Source organism: Nansenia antarctica (assembly GCF_963989245.1).
Source record: "Nansenia antarctica genome assembly, chromosome: 12".
Lineage (NCBI taxonomy): Eukaryota > Metazoa > Chordata > Actinopteri > Argentiniformes > Microstomatidae > Nansenia > Nansenia antarctica.
This window is the reverse complement of record NC_137682.1, coordinates 5986108-6010231: the sequence shown is the minus strand read 5'-3', so window position 1 is coordinate 6010231 and position 24124 is coordinate 5986108. Positions and strand designations below refer to the sequence as shown.

At 42.0% G+C, this 24124-nt stretch overlaps 2 protein-coding genes across 2 annotated transcripts; one reads left to right on the top strand and one right to left on the bottom strand.

Moving 5' to 3' along the window:
• Nucleotides 1–1115: 1115 nt before the first annotated feature.
• Nucleotides 1116–10707, bottom strand: LOC308168709 (uncharacterized protein). The gene is made up of 8 exons (XM_080543333.1): nucleotides 10616–10707; nucleotides 8557–8735; nucleotides 6740–7245; nucleotides 4475–4608; nucleotides 4100–4246; nucleotides 3817–3946; nucleotides 2811–3092; nucleotides 1116–1857 (listed from the first exon to the last, which is right to left on the bottom strand). Exons 1-8 carry the CDS (start codon nucleotides 10631–10633, stop codon nucleotides 1562–1564), a joined length of 1692 nt encoding a protein of 563 aa, XP_080399459.1. The 5' UTR covers nucleotides 10634–10707; the 3' UTR covers nucleotides 1116–1561.
• Nucleotides 10708–11459: 752 nt separating this feature from the next.
• LOC308168610 (serine/threonine-protein kinase N2-like) lies at nucleotides 11460–22664 on the top strand (the record flags this gene model as incomplete). Its single annotated transcript, XM_080543210.1, has 17 exons — nucleotides 11460–11700; nucleotides 12083–12268; nucleotides 12655–12764; nucleotides 13037–13180; nucleotides 13627–13702; nucleotides 13949–14105; nucleotides 14211–14355; nucleotides 16248–16390; nucleotides 16742–16811; nucleotides 16909–17000; nucleotides 17771–17947; nucleotides 19312–19374; nucleotides 20029–20105; nucleotides 20243–20385; nucleotides 20575–20682; nucleotides 22195–22275; nucleotides 22461–22664. The coding sequence occupies 17 exons, from the start codon at nucleotides 11460–11462 to the stop codon at nucleotides 22662–22664; spliced, it is 2217 nt and encodes a 738-aa protein (XP_080399336.1).
• Nucleotides 22665–24124: the final 1460 nt, after the last annotated feature.

The following is a 24124-nucleotide window of genomic DNA, read 5'->3' as shown; positions in this document are numbered from 1 at the left end:
TTTGTACAGACATGTTGATATGAATTACTACAGGGGAGGGCAGGGTATATGTACACACAATTAAGCTGAAAGCACTAATTTTATCAAAATGTTTTGTATCTATGTTTAGCAGAATTATAAAAAAAATTTGATTGTACAAAGTTGTTTTTAATATTTCCCCCAATGCTTAAATGGCTGCTTGAGCATGTTGCGAAAAACAGACAAGCGCTTTTTGAATGGTACACCACATTGAAGTTACTCTAAACTGTTGACCCTGGTGTAAAAAAAAGAAAGCATTTTGCAGTCATTGTTACCTATCATGAATGCACATATTAAACCTTTTTATTAGAGCTGTGTTACTTTGTCTGCATGTTGTATACTGTTGAATTGGACTCGATTGGGAATGACTAGGCAGAAAGTCAGGACACCTCAGATGGTACGGTAAGTGGCCAAGCTAAATCTTAGGGCCAATCCCAATTCACCCCTACGGCTTCGTTTTGCGCATTCACGTTTAGGGTAGGGGTGTCCCAATTCATCCAATTAAAAAAAATGGCATTATCCATCGATAATATTACATAATAACAACTGCTCGGATTAGATTGCGAGTTGTTTATTAATAAGTAATTACAGAGAAAGTAATGACATTTCCGCATTGAATAGAGCGACATAACATTTCTGTAGATGATTTGCAATGCATGCTGGAATCAAGGGGTACGGCTTCAAAGCTAGTCTGGTCCTGAAATCGCTCGAAACTATAGCTAGCCCTCCGATTTACCCCTTCCCCTCTGTGAAATGTGAATTACCCTAAACGTGAACGTGCAAAACGAAGCCGTAGGGGTGAATTGGGATTGGCCCTTAATCCTATCCTTTCTGTAGGAATCAAAACGTGGCTTCAGTTTTTCTTTCGCTTTAACATGTTTTCTGAAAGCATAGCTAATTTTCTCTTAACACAAATCAAAAAAACTCACGAATCTTTCGGAAAACAGTATGATCAGCGGAAAACACTGCTATGATAAGATTATCAGTAGACCTTTTGCATTTTCAGTGTTACACTACATATGTACAGTAGCCTGTTATAAACTTGTGTTTTCATACTTAAATATAAAACACAAATACAAGAATAGAATGTTCTTTTTTTTATTCTAAAATACTGTACATCTCAGCAATGACAGTTGGATTTGTAAAGTGTTCTTCGTACATAAACAAACAAAACAATAATTAAAAAAAGCCTTCTGCATATACTCTAAACACAAAGGAAATTAGGCTGCATCCTGCCTTTCGTTCCTGTTTTCCCACAGGACCTCGTCCACATCACAGGCAATGTTCTCCCTGGCCAAGCAGTGGGGAAAGTATCGCCTGGCATGACGCGTCCAGCCCTGATATATACTTCAGCAGGTACATCACCACATGCGTCCTCCCTCCGTTGCTTGTAGGAGGGGTATACGTTCATAGACCTTCCAACGCCAAGTTGAAAGAAACTCCTCTATAGGGTTGAGAAATTGAGAATATTGTGGCAGAAAAACGTGGGTAGTCGATGAACCAGTTGCAGACCAGAGCAGCCCGGTGGAAGCCCTGCTCTGGGCTATCCATCTGTTGGGCTGGGGTGAGGATATTGTGTCGTGTGTCCAGAAAAGTGATGAGATGAGCACTGTTGTAGGGGCCAAAGGTTGCAGAGCATTACAGACCATGGCCGTTCCCCACATGAGACTAACCTGGGAGCTATACTGCATGGGACCTTCCTCTTCCTGACCCGGCAGATTGCCTGTCTGTCCACTGGGGTGTCGAATTTGAAGTCTGCGGGGAAGAGGTCTGCGGCGCGAGGGTAGATGAGGCGGTATGACTGTTTGATCGTAACCACACCAGCGATGTCTCCGATCTCTACCAAAAGGGTCAGATGCACAGAAATCGTGACGTTAGAATTATAAGGTTCCATCTCCATTTTTGTCAAAATTTTAGTTTTTTTTACATGATCTGATCCATTAGGTGTTTATTAATGCCTGTGTGGTGTTATTTTTTTAAATGTTGACATTTTTGAGTTAGTAATTAATAAAATACAAAGGTTCCATCTCACAAAACATGGAATGGAATGTAAAAACCTTGACGCTCAATATCTCTGAACTGCCCTAAACGGAGATAGAACCTTATCATTCTAAACTCACGAAATGTCTAGGGGTGCCTTTTACTAACAAGTAGTTTACAGATCATTAACAGGGTATATACAGGAATCTTGAGGTTAATTTGAAAGTGACAGTTGGATCTAAGTGACAGTTGACACTAGAACAGCCGTGTCTATGTTACCTACTCAGGGTATATACAGGAATCTTGAGGTTCATTTCAATACCTTTCTAAGACTTTTTAAAGACATTGTCAATATTTTTCCAGACCTCACCGCCACTTCAAGCTGTAACCGTTTACAGTGACACCTTTAACTTAACAGTTTTAGTTTGCAATAGACTAGACCACTATCATACAACAGAATTTCTGGTTCATCTTTGTTTTTTAATAAAAGTAATAAATTCATGAACTTTAACTAAAAGTTTTTAGGACTCAAACTCTTTGGACAGAGTCTAATTCAGAAAAATACCAACAAAATTCAAGACCTCATAAAAAGACGTAATACTTATTAACGGTCTTGATTTTCCCAAAATGTATTTATCAACTTTTAATACTTTTCAAGACACCGCAGATACCCTGATTAAATACCTTCATAATTCTTGGAAAGCAATTTGTAAAGCTTAGCTATATGGTTGAGAGTTTTGAAATGCATGAGTTTGTTGGGTTTTATACAGGTTATGAATCCTACACATTGGCGTAAAAAAGTCCAACCTCACCTTTCATGGTCTTCTTCTCAGCAGAGGCCTGGGAGGCCATGTAGATGGCTGCAGCAGCCACAGAGATGGGGCTGCGCCCAGGCACTAGGTCCAGCTCCACAGCCTTCCTCGCAATGTAGGTGGCAGCCATCTGCACCTGCTTGGGCAGGCCCAGGTTGGAGCAGAAACGGGACATAAAGTCTCCTGTGGTGATCAGGTCGACACTGATCTCCAGGGCCTTCAGGATCAGCTTGAAGCAGCGGCCTATCACCTTCATTGAAACACCGGACACGGCACAGATTTCTGTACAGGAGGAAAGGTAATCCTTTAGTTACAAGTAATTATACAACAGTTAGTTCCGACCAAGTAATTTCATTGGACAAGAGGCATTCCATGACTGCTGATATACCGTATAACAGCACTGGGACTTATATGCATCACTCCGCCGCACTAGTGTTCTACTAAATGACCGTTAATTAGACTACATGTTTGTGTTCAGGTTACTAGGCAACAGTCCATTTGAAGTTCCGTTGCGGAACTATTTTTTTTATTTTTTTTATAAATTGATTAAATAAATAAACAAACAAATCATTATCTGTTGTCGCTTATTACTGTTAACTAATAAATCACACTGTAGAACTGTTGTATAAAAGCAATATCACACCCAATATCACACTTGAGGTTGTGCTGTTATAATGAATCACAGCCGTGCTGATATTCAGTATAACACACTCCCTCTCGTGACGTGTGATATTGCTTAAGTGAATCTCATGATCAAGGAGGCTCTCACAAGATATGTGACAGGGTCTGGTAAAAATAAAAGTCCTCATACAGATTATGAAAGTGCAGCTGTAAGCTTTCAGATGTGTCATACATTGAAATCTTGAAATCAAATAGTTGAAGAAGATTATTTGAATGATAAAAAATGATGCATAATGACAAAAATATAATATAATAATGACGGGAAAATATTTCATGACCCACATTTCTAGAAGACTAGTATGTTATCTCGTAACATTCAGCTCACCTTTAAATGTCCGGGGCACACCTTCTTGTCTGCAGGCGATGTAGAGGCAGGCTGAGGCAATGGCGTCGTTACTTCGCACCTTCAAGCTCTTCTGTTCGTACACTTGTTTAAATAAGTTATTTGTTCTGTCCTGAGGGTAAAAAAAAAACACAGTTTCAAGCAAAGTCCCTTTTAATGTTGTGGTCTTCAAACTGGTTGAAAAGTAAAACCCCCATGTTCAACAAAGAATTAACTAAAGAGGCACAAAGCATGTGATAGCTCTCAAATCAGGCAGGCCACTCACTATGATGTTCCTTGGTAGGTTGATCCGATCTGCCATGGTGGTAATCTCTTCGAAGGCGTTTAGCATGGCCCGGTCTGAGCTGCTCATGGTCCGGCGGTTCTGGTACTTAGAGTTGCCGTACTCATCAAAGCTAGCTGCACCGGTTCCCTAAAGTGACCACAGAACCAAGACAGAACACATTTGCCCAGAAAAGCTCATGACAATGTCATCTCTCTGAAAGGCAATAAAGTAATCTGACTATAAGACCATGTCAGTCAAAGCATAACAACTGTGAAGACAAAACAATGAAGTCTGTTTGTCACACTGAACAATGTCAGGTAGCAGTGTCTGACTGTCCATGTTAAGCTGCTCCAGTTGAGACGCCCCCCTGCGTACCTTGCTGATCATAGTGGTCAGGTCTCCTCCGTTCAGCAGTGGATTCTGTGCGTCTCCCACTCTGGATGGGTCTTTGGTAGCTTTCTCATTGGTAAAGGTTCTCCACTCAGAGCCCACATCAATGACCCGGTCACCTGTGTGATGATGAGATCATTTTACATAATGGGCTATGTTCGAATAGCTTCAAAAAACTCTATTTCCTAGTCCACTCTAGCTGGGTAAGAGGTGACAATGATATTGTTAGAGCTAAAATTCAATAATGGCAGCCTGTTTCGTTTCAAGATGTATAAGAAAAGATATTTAATATTCTTCTGCAGAAGGAGGAAGTTTACAGGTTCGTCAGACGCATCTGAACGATTCAAAGTTCCTCGTAAAGTCCAGATCATTCATCACATCTCTGTATATATACACTCAGGTAAGAGGTCCGCCCTCGGGTGGGGTCTAGACCAATCATGAGCAATGGGTGTGGACTTGTACATTGAGGAAGATGATGGGGGATGAAGGTTAAGGGGGAATCGGCCCCCACTTTCTCCTAGTTACACAAAGGTGAAAAAGGAACACAATAGCCACAAACTGGTTTAGTCTGGTCTTAGAGTACTGGGTCTGGGGAAACACAAAAGTCCAAAACTGCTCTAGATGGCTTGGTCCATCTCGGGAGAAAAGAGAGCAATCAGGTCTTTGTAATCATTTAAATGTGTCTGTTGTCTAGCCAATGTCAAGCTTCAAGTAGAGAAACTGGTTTCATTGTGTGGTTACAACAGGAAATCAGTTTATATAGCTTTGCCCTAGATATCCAAAGTTTGAATCTTAAATGTAGAGAATTAGGGATGCACGATATTATCGGCACCGATATTTATCGGCCCGATAATGGGAAATTAATGTTTATCGGTATTTATCGGTTTTATAACATTTTAGCCGATATAGAGCCGATAATATGAAGCCGGAAATATTTCTGCTTCCGGTTTCCGCGCTCATGATGCTGCGCCTGCGTACAGGCACGCAGTGTATAGACGACAGCGAAACATGTCTTCTCCGGTGTGTCTGACATTCTGTTTCTGAGGCAGATAGTGCAGGTTCAGCGTTTGCAATTTGCAATACATGTTCGACAAAAGTTCGGAGAGGAGGGCAGAGGTCTACGAGTTACAACACAACGAATCTCATAAGTCACCTTAAGATTCACCATTGCAAGCACGCTGTATGGAAGGAATATCTAAGCCGCCGCTATTTTGCAGAGTAGCAGAAGGTAGCCTAGCCGCGAACAAAAAAAGCTGCGGTGAGAATGTGAATGTAGGACAAGTTGTTTACAAGGAAAACATGCACTTTTTGTTTTCCCATGTCAGTGCAATTTATTTTGAATTCTTATGCAAAACGTTTGATGGGCTTTATCACAACCTACCTCATCCTCATGCACTAAAAGTAGCATAGCCCAGCCCTTTTCAGTTGCTTTATTAAGCATACTAGTGTAGCCTACTATGTGCCTTGTGTCATTCTGTTTATCTGCAGACTAAGCAGCCATTTGGCACTAGTTTCTGTAAAAGTTCTATAAAACTTTTGGTTCTTTAAAAGTCTTTATTTTTGTATTGACTGATGCACTTTATTTATTTATTTTTTGATATTTTATTTATGCATTTTCAATTTACAGGGATAGACAAGATGCACTTTATTTTTGACACTTTTTTGATCTAATTACTCTTAGGTGAGCCTTTTTTGTTTTCATAAAAGGAGGCCAGATCTTGGCTAAAAAAAAGCATTGTGCACTGTCTATAACAGATTCTGTTTGTTAGAGGAAATAATAAATGAACATTTGAAGAGTCAGAAGTGTTCTCTTTGTTGTGTTAACAATAGTGAGATTTGGTGAGATCACTATGGAATATTAAATCATCAATCTTTGCTCACTACATAGCCTTTCTTACCTTCAGGTGTGCATGAACTACAGGTTATCAACTGTGAAATTATATCTGTTCTCATATCGGTTCTCATATCGGTTATCGGCCACGAGAAGCGGGTAAACATCGGTATCGGTTGGAAAAAAATGCATATCGTGCATCCCTAGTTTTATCTATTTACCTCTTATATTTGCTTTTATTCAGTCGTTTTTATCTTCTTGCTATGCTCCTCTTGCTGTATTTTTATATAATGTATGTAAAGCACTTTAAATTGCCCCTGTTGTATGAAATGTGCCATACAAATAAACTTGCCTTGCCACTGGCAGCATTGATTTTACAGCAGAGCAATGACCCTCACCACTATACAACAAAGACTTACCAACTATCTCACTGTCTTCCATCTCCACTTCTCCTCTGTCCTCTTCTTTCACCATCACTCCCTCCTCCCTCATTTCTTCTCCTCCATCTTCTTCTTTCACCATCAAACCTTTTTGCATTACAGCTGCACCTCCATCTTCTTCTTTCACCATCACTCTCTTCTCCTCCACTTCTTCTTTCACCATCACTCTCTTCTCCTCCACTTCTTCTTTCACCATCACTCTCTTCTCCTCCACTTCTTCTTTCACCATCACTCTCTTCTCCTCCACTTCTTCTTTCACCATCACTCTCTTCTCCTCCACTTCTTCTTTCACCATCACTCTCTTCTCCTCCACTTCTTCTTTCACCATCACACCATTCCCCTCTACATCTTCTTCCTCCAGCTTCACTGCCACCATCTCTGGACCCCACCATGTGATTTTCAGGGCTGGAAAACCACAGTCACATCCGGGGGACTCTGTGGACTCTGGTTCATACATGGTTACATGAGCTGAAGAAGACCTGCAGCTAGAAACAATGGAGGCACAAACAGTGCAGAGTCAATTATAAATGACAGCCAACCAGTTCACTGAAAGCCCATCTAGACTGACAGGACATGTCCTGCAAATGCAATTATCTATGGATTACTGATTGCATTTCTTTGTAATTAAAGGGTCTGGAAAATAGACATTAAACGGTTCCAATTCTATTTTGATATTTGATATTTTAAATACTTTACACAAGAAAAAATGACAATAATCTTCTAGTTAGGCTCAACTTCCTGGTCAGACAGAGGGCTGTATGGGCGTGGACTTTGCACGCTTGACTGGCAGCTCCCTTTCAAGCTAGCTTGCTGCGTTATCATACATTACATTCATCTATTAGATGTGCTTATAGTTCTGCCCTTTAATTACCAACTGTTTAGCTGCTGCTGAAATGTACTGAGCTAATACAATGACTTGGCTAAGATTATAGTTATGCACCTGGCAGTATAATTCATCATATCAATTCAATGACCACCATTAGCATACTGTACACCTGGCACCCTATGGTGAATTATTGAACCAGGGTTCGACAGTAACGCTTGCCCGCTTGCCCGGAGCAAGCAGAAAATTCACCGGATTTGTTTGCGCGAGCCCGACAACGCTGCTGGATCCTGGATATTATTACCTTTGTGCAGGAAGAACAACAGACGGCGCAGGCACCAGACCAGACTAGATGATCGTGGAGAGAAGATATTATTATTATGCCGTCTGTTGTTCTTCCTGCACACAGTTAAAAGTATCCAGGATCAGTGCCCCGCGGTGGTGTAGCGGTCTAAGCACTAGCCACTAGTGCAAGCTGCCCACCGGGGACTGGGATCGAATCCCAGCTCGCCAGACCCGGATATGGCCGGGACACACACAGGGAGCGGCATATTGAGCGGCCGCTCCCGAGGGCGGTATAGGAATATTTCCGGACAAGGATCCGTCGCGCAACAGCGCCCCCGGGGTGCCGGAATAACGGTGCTGGGCTCGAGGAGCCAGTCAGCTAGTCTGCCTGGCGGCCTCCTCTGGGGCTGCCGGCCACGGGGTCGTGCGGCGGATCCTACGCAATAGGCAGGGGATAATTGGATGCTAGGTTGGGTTCAATTGGATACCAAATTGGGTGAAAAAGGGATAAAATCTGAAAAACAAATAAAAAAATAAAAAATAAAAAATCCAGGATCCAGCAGCGTCATCGGGCTCGCGCAAACAAACCCGGCAAATGTTTTACTTGCTCCGGACAAGCGTTACTGTTGAACCCTGTGAACACAACAGGCTACTTGTGGACAGGATTCACAGCATGTGTATGACTTACTGATCAGTTGTACCACAATGGTGTTGTCCTCCTTTTCTAATTCGCTGCCGTATTTTCACAATATCCTCCATGTTTAGTTTCTTCCCACACTGGACGTAGCACTGGCGCATGTCGTCATGACCAGAACAAGCAGAAGCATCCATCATTGCCCAGGTGGGGAGTTCACAGTGCAGGGAATCCTACGAATAAAGATGATCAAAATATTAAAACAAGAGTGAAGAAATTTAATCAAAACATATTTTATATTATTTTTTTTACCAGAAGTGGAAAACAGTAGCCAAGCTATATGTAGGTCCATATATATACTGTATATATATGCATTTTGGACACTGACAGAATTAGGGATGCACGATATTATCGGCGCCGATATTGGGAAATTAATGTTATTAAATATTTTGCGGTTTTATTAAATTTTAGCCGATATAGAGCTGATAATATGAAGCCGGAAATATTTCCGGTTCCGGTTGTCGCGCTCATGATGCTGCGCCTGCGTACAGCCATGCAGTCAATTAACGGTAAGCTAAGGTAAATAGATAGCCAATGTTAGCTAGTGCTAATGTTCACCATCTCTGTAGTCTGCTCTAAAATACGCAATCAAACAGTGCAGGCAACCCATGCTGTTTTGTGAATGAGATGAGCTATTGACTGATGGCTTTCTACTGCCAAATCATATTATTAGAGCAAACATGTCGGTAGTTTGGCATCTGTTCTCTGAACAAGGAGAGGCTCATTCCGACATTGACTTCTGTTTTCGTGATTTCAAAATAAAAGCGCGAGCTAAGCGTTGTTGACAATGAATGACACATCGCTAGTCAACTAACACAGCTTGTTTTGTGAGCCTGCTAACAATGTAAAGTAGTGTTCTAGTTAACTAGGTAACAATGTAAAGTAGTGTTCTAGTTAACTAGATAACATTGTAAAGTAGTGTTATAGTTAACTAGGTAACAATGTAAAGTAGTGTTATAGTTAACTAGGTAGCAGTGGGGATTACTCACCCAATCCATGCATTGCAATAGTTTGGCTTGACTAGCGAGTGTGATGTGATTTTCAACATTGTTGAAATCTATTTCCTTTTTTTAAATAAATGAACATTTGAAGAGTCAGAAGTGTTCTCTTTGTTGTGTTAACAATAGTGATGTAAGTTAGATTTGGTGAGATCACTATGGAATATTAAATCATCAATCTTTGCTCACTACATAGCCTTTCTTACCTTCAGGTGTGCATGAACTACAGGTTATCAACTGTGAAATTATATCTGTTCTCATATCGGTTATCGGCCATGAGAAGCGGGTAAACATCGGTTATCGGTATCGGTTGAAAAAAATGCATATCGTGCATCCCTATAGAGAATGTCTTTTTACATATAATAATTTTCTCTCACAATATCAAATGCTAAGTGGTAACAACCGTATTGATTTCACCAAAGAAGAATGCTTTCACTAATCTATTATTTCCTGAGTAGTGGCCACAAAAGAGATTAAATATGACAATGGAAGCCGTTAAGATATGGAACATGGCCAATATATATATATATATATATATATATATATATATATATATATATATATATAAACAAAAATACAACCAAGACACAAAACAGCAAATATGCCTTACTTTCTGAGTATTCTTGTCAAGGATGTCAAGGAAACCCAACACACACACACACACACACACACACACACACACACACACACGCACACGCACACGCGCGCACACACACACACACACACACACACACACACACACACACACACACACACACACACACACACACACACACACAAAGGGCTGCACGATATGGACGAAAATGCATATCACGATATTTATGCCAGATATCTCGATATCGATATTAGTACGATATTACTAGTTTTAAATGTAGAAACAATTAAAAATAAGCAATCTTCAAAAAAACTAACAGCATAATACCAAATGGACGTGGAAAAGTGCAATGTTATTGCTCAGAGCAGACCACTGTCAAATGCGTCAACATGAACACCGTGTTAACCTCATAGGAGCCAACGGACCCCCATCGGCATCCGAAGTGATATAAAGAGCTTACCTCGATCAATTCTCTCATCGATATCACATTTCTTTTCACAACTTTGCATGCTATACGATGCCACCATTTTTTTCCCCGAGACGGTAAACACGGCCGAAGTCACTTCCAGTTTTCTCCAACTGGAGAATGTGTCATGTCCGGTTTCAACGCCGAATTTCCATACCATTGGTTGGTCGGCCAACCCCCAAACCCCAAACCCCCCCCCCACACATGAGAAAGGTCAACGGTCAAAGATGGTGCCAAAATATCTCCAAATGGCCTAAACATAATAGGTGTACTAAAACAGGTACAAAGTTGCATTTGCTCACATTACTAGCATCGACTTTGGCACAAGTACTAATAAGACCCTGGAGTACTGATTCCTAGATGATTTGGGCTTCGTTATCAGGTTTCCAAGGTGATATTCACTGTAAAAGCAGTTGTTGTTTTTTAGGCGGAGACTGAATTTGAGAAGGGTAGACTGCAAAGGTAGATCGGACTGCAGCCCTTCGTGACGTTAGAATTATACGGTTCTATCTCCATTTTTGTCAAAATTTAGTTTTTTTACATAATCTGATCCATTAGGTGTTTATTAATGCCTGTGTGGTGTTATTTTTTTAAATGTTGACATTTTTGAGTTAGTAATCATAAAAATACAAAGGTTCCATCTCACAAAACATAATGGAATGTAAAAACATTGATGCTCAATATCTCTGAACTACCCTAAACGGAGATTCTAGAACCTTATCATTCTAAGCTCACGCCTTGTGTCTTCCCCTTCAGTCTCTTTGAATTTAATTTCATCTCTTGGAAATGACAGGAGGACTAGATTGACCGAAGCCCCCCCCCCCCCCCCCCCCCCTCCATGCTGTTGTGTGTGTTCCTCCTCCAGGCCCAGGCCCGCTTCAACGAGTCCAGTCAGAAGCTGGATCTGCTGAAGTTCTCTTTGGAGCAGAGGCTCAGCGAACTGCCCAAGAACCACCCTCGCAGCAGCGGCATCGTGGAGGAGTTGTCTCTCATGGCCGCCCCGGCCCTCAGCCCGCGCTCCAGCCTCATCTCCACCCAGAACCAGTACAGCACTGTCGCCAAGCCTGCCGCTCTCACAGGCAGGGGAAAAAAAATCTCTCTTTCTCTCAAATACTATGCCACTGCGGCCCTCTCTTTCCTCAAATACTATGCCACTGTCTGCGCCCCTCTCTTCTCACCCAATACCCCCACTCTACTTCTTGCCTAGTCTCGCAGGGACTTGTCGTCTTTAGCGACGCCATACGTTTTTCTACCCAGATCATTTGGGCAGTTAGGTATGATGGAGGAGGGCCTTGCAAAATGTCCTAGCCAAGTAAAATTGCTTGCTACAATTTGTCAGAATACTCTACATATACAGTATTTACATGTCATATTTCTGTATTATATAGCCTTTATATAATAAAATAATATGATATAATATATATAAATAAATCTTCTGTGTTTTTGATCTGGTTTACACAGGCACGTTAGAGGTCAGGCTCATGGGCTGTCAGGACCTGCTGGAGAACATTCCGGGTCGCTCCAAAGCCGGTCCGGTGCCGCTGCCCGGCTGGAGTCCCAGCGAGACCCGCTCCTCCTTCATGAGCCGGGGGAATCGGAACCGGGGCGCCAGCGCGCGGAACCTCTCCAAGAGCGAAGACTTGTCCAGTGAGTCCGACTCTTCTGAGAGTATGGGCTGTGGTGGAATTTCGTGACGTTAGAATTATAAGGTTCTATCTCCATTTTTGTCAAAATTTAGTTTTTTTACATAATCTGATCCGTTAGGTGTTTATTAATGCCTGTGTGGTGTTATTTTTAAAATGTTGACATTTTTGAGTTAGTAATTCATAGAATACAAAGGTGCCATCTCACAAAACATAATGGAATGTAAAAACTTTGACGTTCTATATCTCTGAACTGCCCTAAACGGAGATAGAACCTTATAATTCTAAGCTCACGATATATGGAAGAAGTGGCACAGGGGGTGTTGGTGTTGGTTGTCTAGGTAATGAATCAGAACAGAATGAATGTTCATTGTTGTTGTGTTTCTCCAGATGAGATCAGTGCCGTACTGAAGCTTGACAACACAGTAGTGGGACAGACCACCTGGAGGCCTGTCAGCAACCAGTCCTGGGACCAGAAGTTCACACTGGAGCTGGACAGAGTATGGAACGAACATGCGTTTGTGTCACATTTTACATGCACATTCACTCACTCATATTCAACTAATTACTATGGTAACAACTGATGATTAAGACAAAGAAACGTGGTAGCGCTAGGACAGTATTCTCATCATCCTTGCCTCTTTTCACAGGCCATTTTATCTCCGACAAACAGTTTTACATGTCCTGTGTGTCTTTTCAACTTTTGAAAGTGTGTGGGCGTGTGATTGACTTGGTTGGTGCTTGACCTTGACTGTGTGTGTTTGACCTGCAGTCTCGAGAGCTGGAGATCTCTGTGTACTGGCGAGACTGGCGCTCCCTCTGCGCAGTGAAGTTCCTGCGACTGGAGGACTTCCTGGATAACCAGCGCCATGGGATGTGCCTCTACCTAGAGCCCCAGGGAACCCTGTTCGCTGAGGTATGATGCCACACGGGACCGGTATCAGAATTCTGAAACCGGTATACCTTCCCGCCAAAAAACCTGCTACACCGGTAGTGGTGGTGTAAAAAAATAAATCTGAATTCTGTGATTCTTGCACAAATGTAGGTTTTGTTCGTTTTTTTTCCTCTCTCTCTGGCTACTGTAGCAGGCCCAAACTCTTCCACAGTGTCACTGATAATTCCTCCCACTTAGCATATGCCAATTTATTAATTAATTAATTTATTTATTAATAAACATGTTGTGTATTGGCAAAATAATGTTATGGACTGTGTGATGGGAATTATGTAAGCTTGTACACCGTATGCCACCAGTAATACCTTCCACTGGCCCAACCCTACTGACAATACATGTACTGTATCATCAGTATACAATAATCCTGTATGTTTCTTGTATACATCGTCACTATCGTGTTTTTTGTTCAGGTGACATTTTTCAACCCTGTCATTGAGCGACGACCCAAACTGCAAAGGCAGAAGAAGATCTTCTCCAAGCAACAAGGTGAGTCTTAGTCTGAGAAAAGACTAAAAGGGGTCCCACCCAAACTGATATCCAGTTCCAACCTCAGTGGGATATCCAATAATAAAGTCAGTACTTTCACAGAAAAAGTCTGAAGTCATGACTTGTACTTTCATGTTAAGCACTGTCCATAAGGTCATGCCCTCTCGGGGTGTGATGAGGATTAAGAGAATGTGTGTTAAGGAGGTTAGAATGTCACTGACCCAGCGTACCCTCTTCCTCTCTCAGGCAAGACCTTCTTGCGTGCTCCTCAAATGAACATCAACATTGCCACCTGGGGCCGGCTCGTCAGAAGAGCCATACCCACAGTCAGCACCAACTCCTTCAGCCCTCAGGTGCCCGAGACTGGGCCTAGCAGCCTGCCGGGGTCACCAACACCCACCAGGTAGGCTAACGAAAGAAATACACAATTTCTCACTTTGTCACACACACACACAGACCAGCATGCATTACTCACTCTCACATTATGATGTGACACTGTCCCTTCCAGTGACACATTGGTGACCAAGCTGGACTTTGACAAAGAGCCCACCCCAGGACCCAAGCACTACCCTGTACCTGATGACACCAGAGAACCGCTGTCTCAACTGCCCGATAAGGAGGAAGTGCAGGTGCGAACGGAGGTTACTATGGAGGTACTTGATAGAGGAAGTGCAGGTGAAGTCATGGGTCACCATCGGCATGAGAGATAGCGGGAAATGATCTTGTTGTGAACATGGGGCACAATTTATTGTCCAAGACTTGTCTGTCACTACTGGATAGAGCTGTCATGGCCTTTGTTGAAAGGAAGAGGAAGTACATTTGCAATGACAATGGTTATGCTAATCACAATCTCAGTTGAAGAGTTTGTTCCAGCAAATTATAACGTAGGGTTGGGCGGTGTCCAATTTTTGACACTTTTGTTAGACAGTCCCCAAATGTCACCACGCTATACAGTATTACTGCAGGGTTGAAAATCACATTGTAGGGCTTTGGGTGAGGCGCCAACTTTAAATAATGAATTTGTGACAGTGGCTGGTGAAAGGTGGACCAGGGCCCTTGCTCCAGCCTGTCCGCCAACCTGCTCGAATACTTTCCGCGAGCAGCGATGTAATTCTTCTGAGGAGGAGAAACGGTCATGTGACACGTCATTATGATCGCTTCTAAATAGTTAGTCATATTAGGTTGTTTATTTGACAAATGACATTGTTTACAAAACGTTCTGTCATCACTTTCATAGCGGACTTCAACCACACAGACAGTGGTGCTGGACAAACACTCTTAACCCTATAACGCCTAAAAACCATGAAATAATGCAGGAACATTTTCATTTTTTGAATTCTGTCAATTTGGACTATATTGAACCTTTAGAAACATTATTTTTTTACATTTAATTTTCATGAATGGGTTAACATAGGACCTGGGACCTAAATACCTGCAGTACCACATTTGATACGCACTTTCTGACGCGATGTTTACTATAAAATACATCATGAAATATAAAGTAATTATGATCTTTGCTTCAAACAACTAGATACTCATGTTGGATATCAGTAAGAAATGTAATATTCTTACCTTAACCGTTGCTAAAATAGCAAAGATGGGGGACGGACAACGTTCTGGGCTTGTTTAGTATTTATTTTATTTTTTTAAATCACATTGCATCATGAAAATGCGCACCCCAATCCTCATAAGCATGTTGTATGCAATTAGATGGCAGAATAGGTATCTTACCTGCCATCCGGTGGATTTACGCGGTACTGCGTTTAACTTTTCACCCATTTTGAGGTCAAACAAAAAAAGCCCTGAAAACACATCACATATGATGTGTGCGGCGTTATAGGGTTACGGTGTTTATTATGTGCACATTGCGCTGCAGATTTTTTTTGATGACAGTATTGAAACGGATACCATTGCTATTACCGCCCAACCCTAAACTGATGCCTAATTTCCTGCCTTTTAATGTTCTGGGGAGATTTGTGTTGCTCCTGCCACTACTACATTAGCCACGCCATTACATGAATTACCCCAAAATAATGATGCTGAATGAACCCAACGCTTGTCAGCATGCACTTCATCTCATGCCATTCGTGAGTTTAGAATGAGAAGGTTCTATCTCCGTTTAGAATGATAAGGTTCTATCTCCGTTTAGGATGATAAGGTTCTATCTCCGTTTAGAATGATAAGGTTCTATCTCCGTTTAGAATGATAAGGTTCTATCTCCGTTTAGAATGATAAGGTTCTATCTCCGTTTAGGGTAGTTCAGAGATATTGAGCGTCAAAGTTTTTACATTCCATTATGTTTTGTGAGATGGAACCTTTGTATTTGATCAATTACTAACTCAAAAATGTCAACATTTAAAAAAATAACACCACACAGGCATTAATAAACACCTAATGGATCAGATTATGTAAAAAACTCAAATTTAGAACCTTATAATTCTAATGTCACGCATTGTCAAAGAGTGAATATTATAGCCACTGCCATTGACAGTGGAGTCTGAAGTGTATGTCCCCTCCTCCTGACGTGTGTGTGCCCACTCTGCAGGATGCTCTGGCGTCGTTTGACTTCCTGAACAAAAGGAACAGCCTGGCAGTGAAGTCAGAACTGGACGGTGTGGTAGAGCATCCAGAGATCCAGCCACCAGACCTAGAACTCACTGCAATTCAGAAGGACGACACAGAGATAAGGTAAAGGTCCACATGACCATATGTGACCTCCAAACATGTTAGACCTTTTTGTTAGACAGATTTTATTCTGATGCATTCTGATGCATCCTTCTAGCTATATTATTGATGTTGTTCCCAGTTAGTTACCATGAGAGGGCATATTTTTAAACTTCAAGCTTTAATTATCTTTAACTGTTTTGTCTTGTAAGGTGTTCTTGAGAGCCTTGAAAGGCGCCCATAAATAAAATGTATTATTATTATTATTATTATTATTATTATCATTATTATTTTCCCTGTCAAGCCTAGAGTTTGTCTCATTGTTCCTTCATCATGATGTATATTCTAATTGTGGCTGATATAATAATGTTTCAGGGAAGAAGAACAATTTAGTCTGAAAGACTTCAAATGTGTGGCAGTTCTTGGACGTGGTCATTTTGGAAAGGTACATACCCAACCAACTCTATATTTTTAAAGCTCCCTCTAAAGAAATTGGCTGTTTTGAAATTCAACCTAACCTCTCTAAAATGGCTCTTCCACAGGTATTGTTAGCGGAGTATAAAAGCACAGGGGAAATGTTTGCCATCAAAGCCTTGAAGAAAGGAGACATTGTGGCTCGTGACGAGGTGGACAGGTAAGGGCTCAAACTGTGCATGTGCATTAGGATGCCTAGCAGAACAGCTTATACTTGGATGTATAACTTGTTTGTTCACATAACACGTTATTAAGAAGGAAAGCCTGTTATTCCATTGTGAATGGGTCTCCTAACAACAAACTCTGGACAACCAGAGTGTGGGGCAAATGTATTGTAGTTAAAAAGGAATTGACTGCCAATGGCATTGGAAAAAACCTGATATAGCTACGTAGAGTACTATATACTATATATATCATATAGAAACATGATCTAGCTACGTAGAGTACTATATACTATATATATCATATAGAAACATGATCTAGCTACATAGAGTACTATATACTATATATATATCATATAGAAACATGATCTAGCTACGTAGAGTACTATATACTATATATATCTTATAGAAACATGATCTAGCTACGTAGAGTACTATATACTATATACATATCATATAAAAACATGATATAGCTATGTAGATATCCTATTCATCACCACACTGGGCGTTCATCCCAACTCTGCTACCTGTGCCCACATACAGTAAATACTTGATCTTACATCTCTTATATTTGCAATGTAAAGAGTGTCTCACTCGATCCAGCAGTTAGCTCTGCTATCCATGGTCCACATGTTGGGGGGGGTCGAACACCCAGGCTGTATATTCCTACTGTGATCATCTCTTTCTACAAATAAAATGAACAAAAATAGGAAAGTACAGCCTCACTCGTATCTCTAGCTAACATCTTTGTCTCTGTTTTCTCTCCCAGCCTGATGTGCGAGAAGCGGATCTTTGAGGCGGTGAACAGTGTGCGCCACCCGTTTCTGGTCAACCTGTTTGCATGCTTCCAGACCAAGGAACACGTGTGCTTTGTTATGGAGTACGCCGCCGGGGGAGACCTGATGATGCACATCCACGCTGACGTCTTCTCAGAGCCCAGGGCCATGTGAGTGAGCAGCCCCGGAGCAAATAGACAAACCCTGACGTTAGAATTATAAGGTTCTATCTCCATTTTTGTCAAAATTTAGTTTTTTACATAATCTGATCCATTAGGTGTTTATTAATGCATGTGTGGTGTTATTTTTTTAAATATTGACATTTTTGAGTTAGTAATTAATCAAATACAAAGGTTCCATCTCACAAAACATAATGGAATGTAAAAACTTTGACGCTCAATATCTCTGAACTACCCTAAACGGAGATAGAACCTTATCATTCTAAGCTCACGAAACACTTAACATTTCAGATTGACATACTGTTGTGATCCTGCTTGTTATAGTGTAGATTTCAGAAGTCTTTGAATAGAAAAATAACACTTTGAGGGTTACGTGTTTTATAGTCTGGTTTTGTCCACGTTGATACTAGCACTACACACACACAACACCTTGCCCTCTTGTGTTGTGTTCAGTAGGCATGAAACGGGAGAGAACGTTTTGAAACTGATGAACTCAATGCTTGTGGTTGTTTTCCCCAAAAAATATTCTTCTGTTTGTAATCCCTACTAAACATTCCAAGTCATGTTCATTCAACTGCTGGATTATCAGTTTATTCCATTCCTTTTGAACTGACCCGACTAAAAGGTGTTTTTGTCTCGTAATTGTAATATTATGATTACTCACGTTGTGAGCTTACCAGAGCTTTTGCTTAGGGATGCTCCGATCTGGATTTTTGGGGCCGATACCGATCACCGATTTTTTTCCTCAAGATCAACCGATACCGATACCGATTTTTTTTGAAATACATAACTGTAGGCCGACTGACTGGATAGCCTACATATTTTTTGCTTTTTAGACAAAAGTTTTGATCCATTAGGCACCAAGCAAACGCAGACCCATTTGTATGGCATAGTAAAGGTCTGGCCTATCACCCAGTTAGGGCCTGAACTGAAGCCCAAGTCAGTCGATATGGCTGTATAAAAGACATCATAAACGTGGCCTTCATGGTTTACATACTGTTACGTCCTCCTATGTTTTCTGTTCAGTTATCTGTCTTCCCCAGAAAGAAAAAAAAAAAAAAAAAAAAGGATCGGTTTTTGCGATCGGCCATTTTTGCCGATCACCGATCGAGTCATTTGGAGTGAAATCGGCCGATTTAAATCGGTGGCCGATAAATCGGAGCATCCCTACTTTTGCTGCACTGAGATCATATTCAGAGGCTCCTTATTATCAGTTCTACCAGAATGCTAGGTGTCTTAGGTATCTTCTCTTACCAGTATCTTGTTTTACTTACCTACTAAGTATTCTCTAATGGTTTATTCCTTGCTGTAGTCTGTCCTCCTAGCTAATATCAGTTGTTCTTCCCCTTCCATAGATTTTATGCAGCTTGTGTCGTTTTGGGATTGCAGTTCTTACATGACCATAAGATTGTATACAGGTAAGAACCACTTCATACATTCTATAGAGATATGCTCTGCTATGAATTTACACTCACCAAACACTTGATTAGGAACACCTGTACACATCTCAACAGTCAAAGCTGGTGGAGGTGGTGTAATGGTGTTTTCTTGGCGCACTTTGGGTCTGTTAATGCCAATCAATCATCGCTTGAATGCCACAGCCTATTTGAGTGTTGTTGCTGACCATGTGCATTCCTTCATGGCCACAGTGTACCCATCTTCTAATGGCTACTTCCAGCATGATAATGCACCATGTCACAAAGCAAAAGTAATCTCAAACTAGTTTCATGAACATGACTATGAGTTCAGAGTTATTCAGTGGCCTTCCCAGTCACCGGATCTAAATCCAATAGTACACCTTTAGGATGTGGTAGAATGGGAGATTCACAGCTTGAAAGTGCACCTGGAAAACACATTGAAGAATCGCAGGGATTGCGTGATATAATCATGTCATCATGGACCCAAATCTCAAAGGAATGTTTCCAGTCTTGTGGAATCAATGCGGCGAAGTAATTAGTCTGTTTTGAGAGCAAAGGGAGACCCTCCCCAGTATTAGTATAGTGTTCCTAATGAAGTGTACAGTGTTTGTATATAATGAGGTGAAAATGTAATTATCATTTTGAACTTTTCAGAGATCTGAAGCTGGACAACCTGCTCTTGGACACAGAGGGCTATGTTAAGATTGCTGATTTTGGCCTATGTAAAGAGGGTAATGGACCTAAAGCCTCAATCCTAAAATGACTTCAAGTATCATAAATTCTATTAAATGCTCTTGATATTTAATGTGAGTATCACCTTTTATTTTGTCATGATAACTTTAGGATTTGCAATTGTGTGTTCCATCAGGAATGGGGTTCAGGGACCGCACCAGTACATTCTGTGGCACGCCAGAGTTTCTGGCCCCAGAGGTTCTGACGGAGACGTCATACACACGTGCAGTGGACTGGTGGGGTCTGGGGGTCCTCATCTTTGAGATGCTGGTCGGGGAGGTCAGTGGCTCTTATCTGTTCCCAAATTTGAATTATTTTAGTGCCTTCATCACATAATTTACAGCTGTGACTTTGTTTTTGTCACATCATGCTCATAGTTCAGTAAATAGTCAGTGAGTACTTAAAAAGATGATTCTAGAACATAAAAAAAACGTTAACAGAATGTACTGTATGTGTTTTCCCATTCAGTCTCCTTTCCCTGGTGACGATGAGGAGGAGGTGTTCGACAGCATCGTAAACGATGAAGTACGCTACCCGAGGTTCCTCTCGACGGAGGCTATCTCGATCATGCGACGGGTGGGTTCTGGATCCCTGGAGAATTCTAGAACCTTCTAGAGTATTCTAGAATACTATCCTTGGTTTGATCTCTTCTGGAGAATGTCCTATCCTCGGTTTGATCTCTTTGGGGGGGGGAAAAACACCTAACTGCTCGTCATTATATTTACAAGCAAGTGTGAAATTAAAGCATTTCTAATGGTTTGTAAAGGTTCTTAATTACTATGTTTAAACCTGTAGTGAGCGGCCCCGCGGTGGTGTAGCGGTCTACGCACTGGCCACTAGTGCATGCTGCCCACCGGGGCCGGGGTTCGTATCCCGGCTCGCCAGATCCAGATATGGCCGAGGCACACGGGAAGCGGCATATTGGGCCGCCGCTTCCGAGGGCGGTATAGGAGTATTTCTGGACAAGGGTCCGTCGTGCAACACCGCCCCCTGGGTGCCGGAATAACGGTGCTGGGCTCGAGGAGCCAGTCAGCTAGTCTGCCTGGCGGCCTCTTCTGGGACTGCCGGCCACGGGGTCGTGCGGCGGATCCTATGCAATAGGCAGGGGATAATTGGATGCTAGGTTGGGTTCAATTGGCTACCAAATTGGGTGAAAAAGGGATAAAATCAGAAAAAAAAAAAAAAAAAAAAAACTGTAGTGAAACCTGTAGTTGTCGAAGGCCGTTTTCATCCTGAAAAGCACTTTCTAAAATGTAATGTCATGGAAGGACACAGTTTTGTTTACAATTGGCCAGGAGGGGTCTAAGGAAAAGGACTCAATGATTCATGTCTATCTGTCTCTGGTGCGTCTGGTGCGTCTTCAGATGGCAGACTAGCAGAAACTACATTTCACCTTGGGGGGTCAGAGGTGGGCAGACTTATGCACAGCAGCACCGTTAAACATAAAATATACAGCAGCCATGCCAGGGTCTATGCCAGGGTCTATGCCGGGGTCTATGCCGGGGTCTATGCCGGGGTCTATGCCGGGGTCTATGCCGGGGTCTATGCCGGGGTCCATGCCGGGGTCCATGCCGGGGTCCATGCCGGGGTCCATGCCGGGGTCCATGCCGGGGTCCATGCCGGGGTCCATGCCGGGGTCCATGCCGGGGTCCATGCCGGGGTCTATGCCGGGGTCTATGCCGGGGTCTATGCCGGGGTCTATGCCGGGGTCTATGCCAGGGTCTATGCCAGGGTCTATGCCAGGGTCTATGCCGGGGTCTATGCCGGGGTCTATGCCAGGGTCTATGCCGGGGTCTATGCCAGGGTCTATGCCAGGGTCTATGCCAGGGCGTAATATCGCACCACTTTTTCACAAGGCACCAATGGAATACTTAAATACTATATATAGTATAGCGCCACCATTTGGCCAGATGGCATGACAGGTGTGGCCTACAGCCTATTACCATCTTACCAATTTGCATCCTCCTATGCCTTACCATGTAACAGTTATTATTTGCATTACAAAACAACAGCTTAGACCACTATTAAAAACAGTAGTAGCGTTGAATGACAGCTTCAGTGTTAACTCTACACCCTTTTTGCTTGTAGCTCTTGAGGAGGAGTCCAGAAAGGCGTCTGGGGGCGGGAGAGCGAGATGCAGAAGAAGTAAAGAAACATCTGTTCTTCAGAGTAAGTTACATTTGTAATATTTTCAACACGGCCACTGTAATCTTCCAACAGATGATGATGATGCATAATGACATAGTTAGGCGACACAATGTTCACGAAAACGAACTCTTATCCTGGACATTACAAGCCTGTTCTCAGAGGTTAACCTTTTGTTCCACCAATGTTCCTATTCCTTTATCTCCCAGAATATGGACTGGAATGGACTACTGGCCAAGAAGGTGAAGCCTCCGTTTGTGCCGACCATCCAAGACTCCAATGACGTCAGCAATTTTGATGACGAATTTACCTCAGAAGCGCCCATCCTGACCCCGCCTAGAGAGCCACGGGTGCTGAGTGGGGAAGAGCAGGACATGTTCTCTGAATTTGACTATATTGCAGACTGGTGTTAGCCCCCCCCCCCCCCTCCTCCCAACACAAACAGACACATCCCCTCTCCACAAACACACTGTGAACCAACACAGCGCTGACTGTACAACTCACATTTTAAACTCTCCCCTCTTTTGAAAACGTCAAGAGGGAACGTCTAACGTCGCTCTTCTAACCTTCGAGCGCACTCTGTGCCATTGAAAGACAAAGCCCAATTTATTTTTTAACAAAATGAAGAACTTTTTTTTTAACAAAAGAGGAAAAAACAAAACAAGATATTTGCTCTTGAGAAACTGAGTGAAGAGGGAAGGGATGCCTCCTGCAAAATGTTGTGTCTATTGTCTGACCACTGAGAATGTTTTCATATGAACTCTGTCAAGGAAATGGTAACATCACAATCATGTTATTCATTGTCACTGTCTGTTTTTGATCTGTACAGAATATATTCCTCTGTAATGTTTGTGACGAGCCCTCTGCCATAACTAAACGGCTTTATCTCTGTAAGGTTGATAATGTCTGCCATGTGTTACAAAATGTTGTGCTCTAAGCATAAACACTGAACTAAGGTTTTAAGACAACAAACATCTTGACTACTACTGCTTCGTGACTTGAAACCCAAGGAAGATTTTCCGCTCAATACTTTCTTCAATCCTGTTCTTAATCCCCCAGAATCCCCCAAGAGTCCATACATTTTCCTGTTACTGATCAGTGGGCTTCTGTCACCTGAATTCAATGACAAAACCTACCAAAGCTAACTGCTAATGTATGTCCGAAGTTAAGAATTATGGCCCAGGAAACAGCAGGTTGTTTAGACAGGCAGCTGATTATTAAACAAAAGCAGTCCATCCATTGTTAAAGCGACTTTTGATATTACAACACTATTATCCCTCATGTTCTGTGATCATGTTAGTTTTACATGAGCTTTCACTGTATATCGGAAGATGACATGTGGGTGTTTTTATGCCTATATGGTTTTTGGTATACAGAATCGTTGATGGTAACATGAACAGTTCTACATCACAGCAGACCAATGCCATTAGACTAATCATGATTGTTTGGAAAGAGCACATCATATTATTATTTTTAAACTGTTATAGCTCTGTGGGCTTCCCAGCATCAAAAGGCATATCTGAAAATGTCAACTCCAATCCCTGTAGACTAGCAATGTTGTGGTCAAGTGGGTAGAATCAATTTCTTCTAGCTTTTCTATTTGAATTCACTTCAGCTCAAGGTTCAATACATGTAAGTAATTTAATTAATTTTAAATTAATTTTGCCATTTAGCAGACGCTTTTATCCAAAGCGACTTACAATTACGAATTACAGGGACATTCCCCCTGGAGTAACTGAGGGCTAAGTGCCTTACCCAAGGGCACACTAGTAGTGGTGTGGCTTCAGGCGGGATTTGAACTCACAACCTTCCGATCCCAAGTCCAACTCACTATCCACTAGACCACCACTACCCCCAGTGTAAGTAGACATTA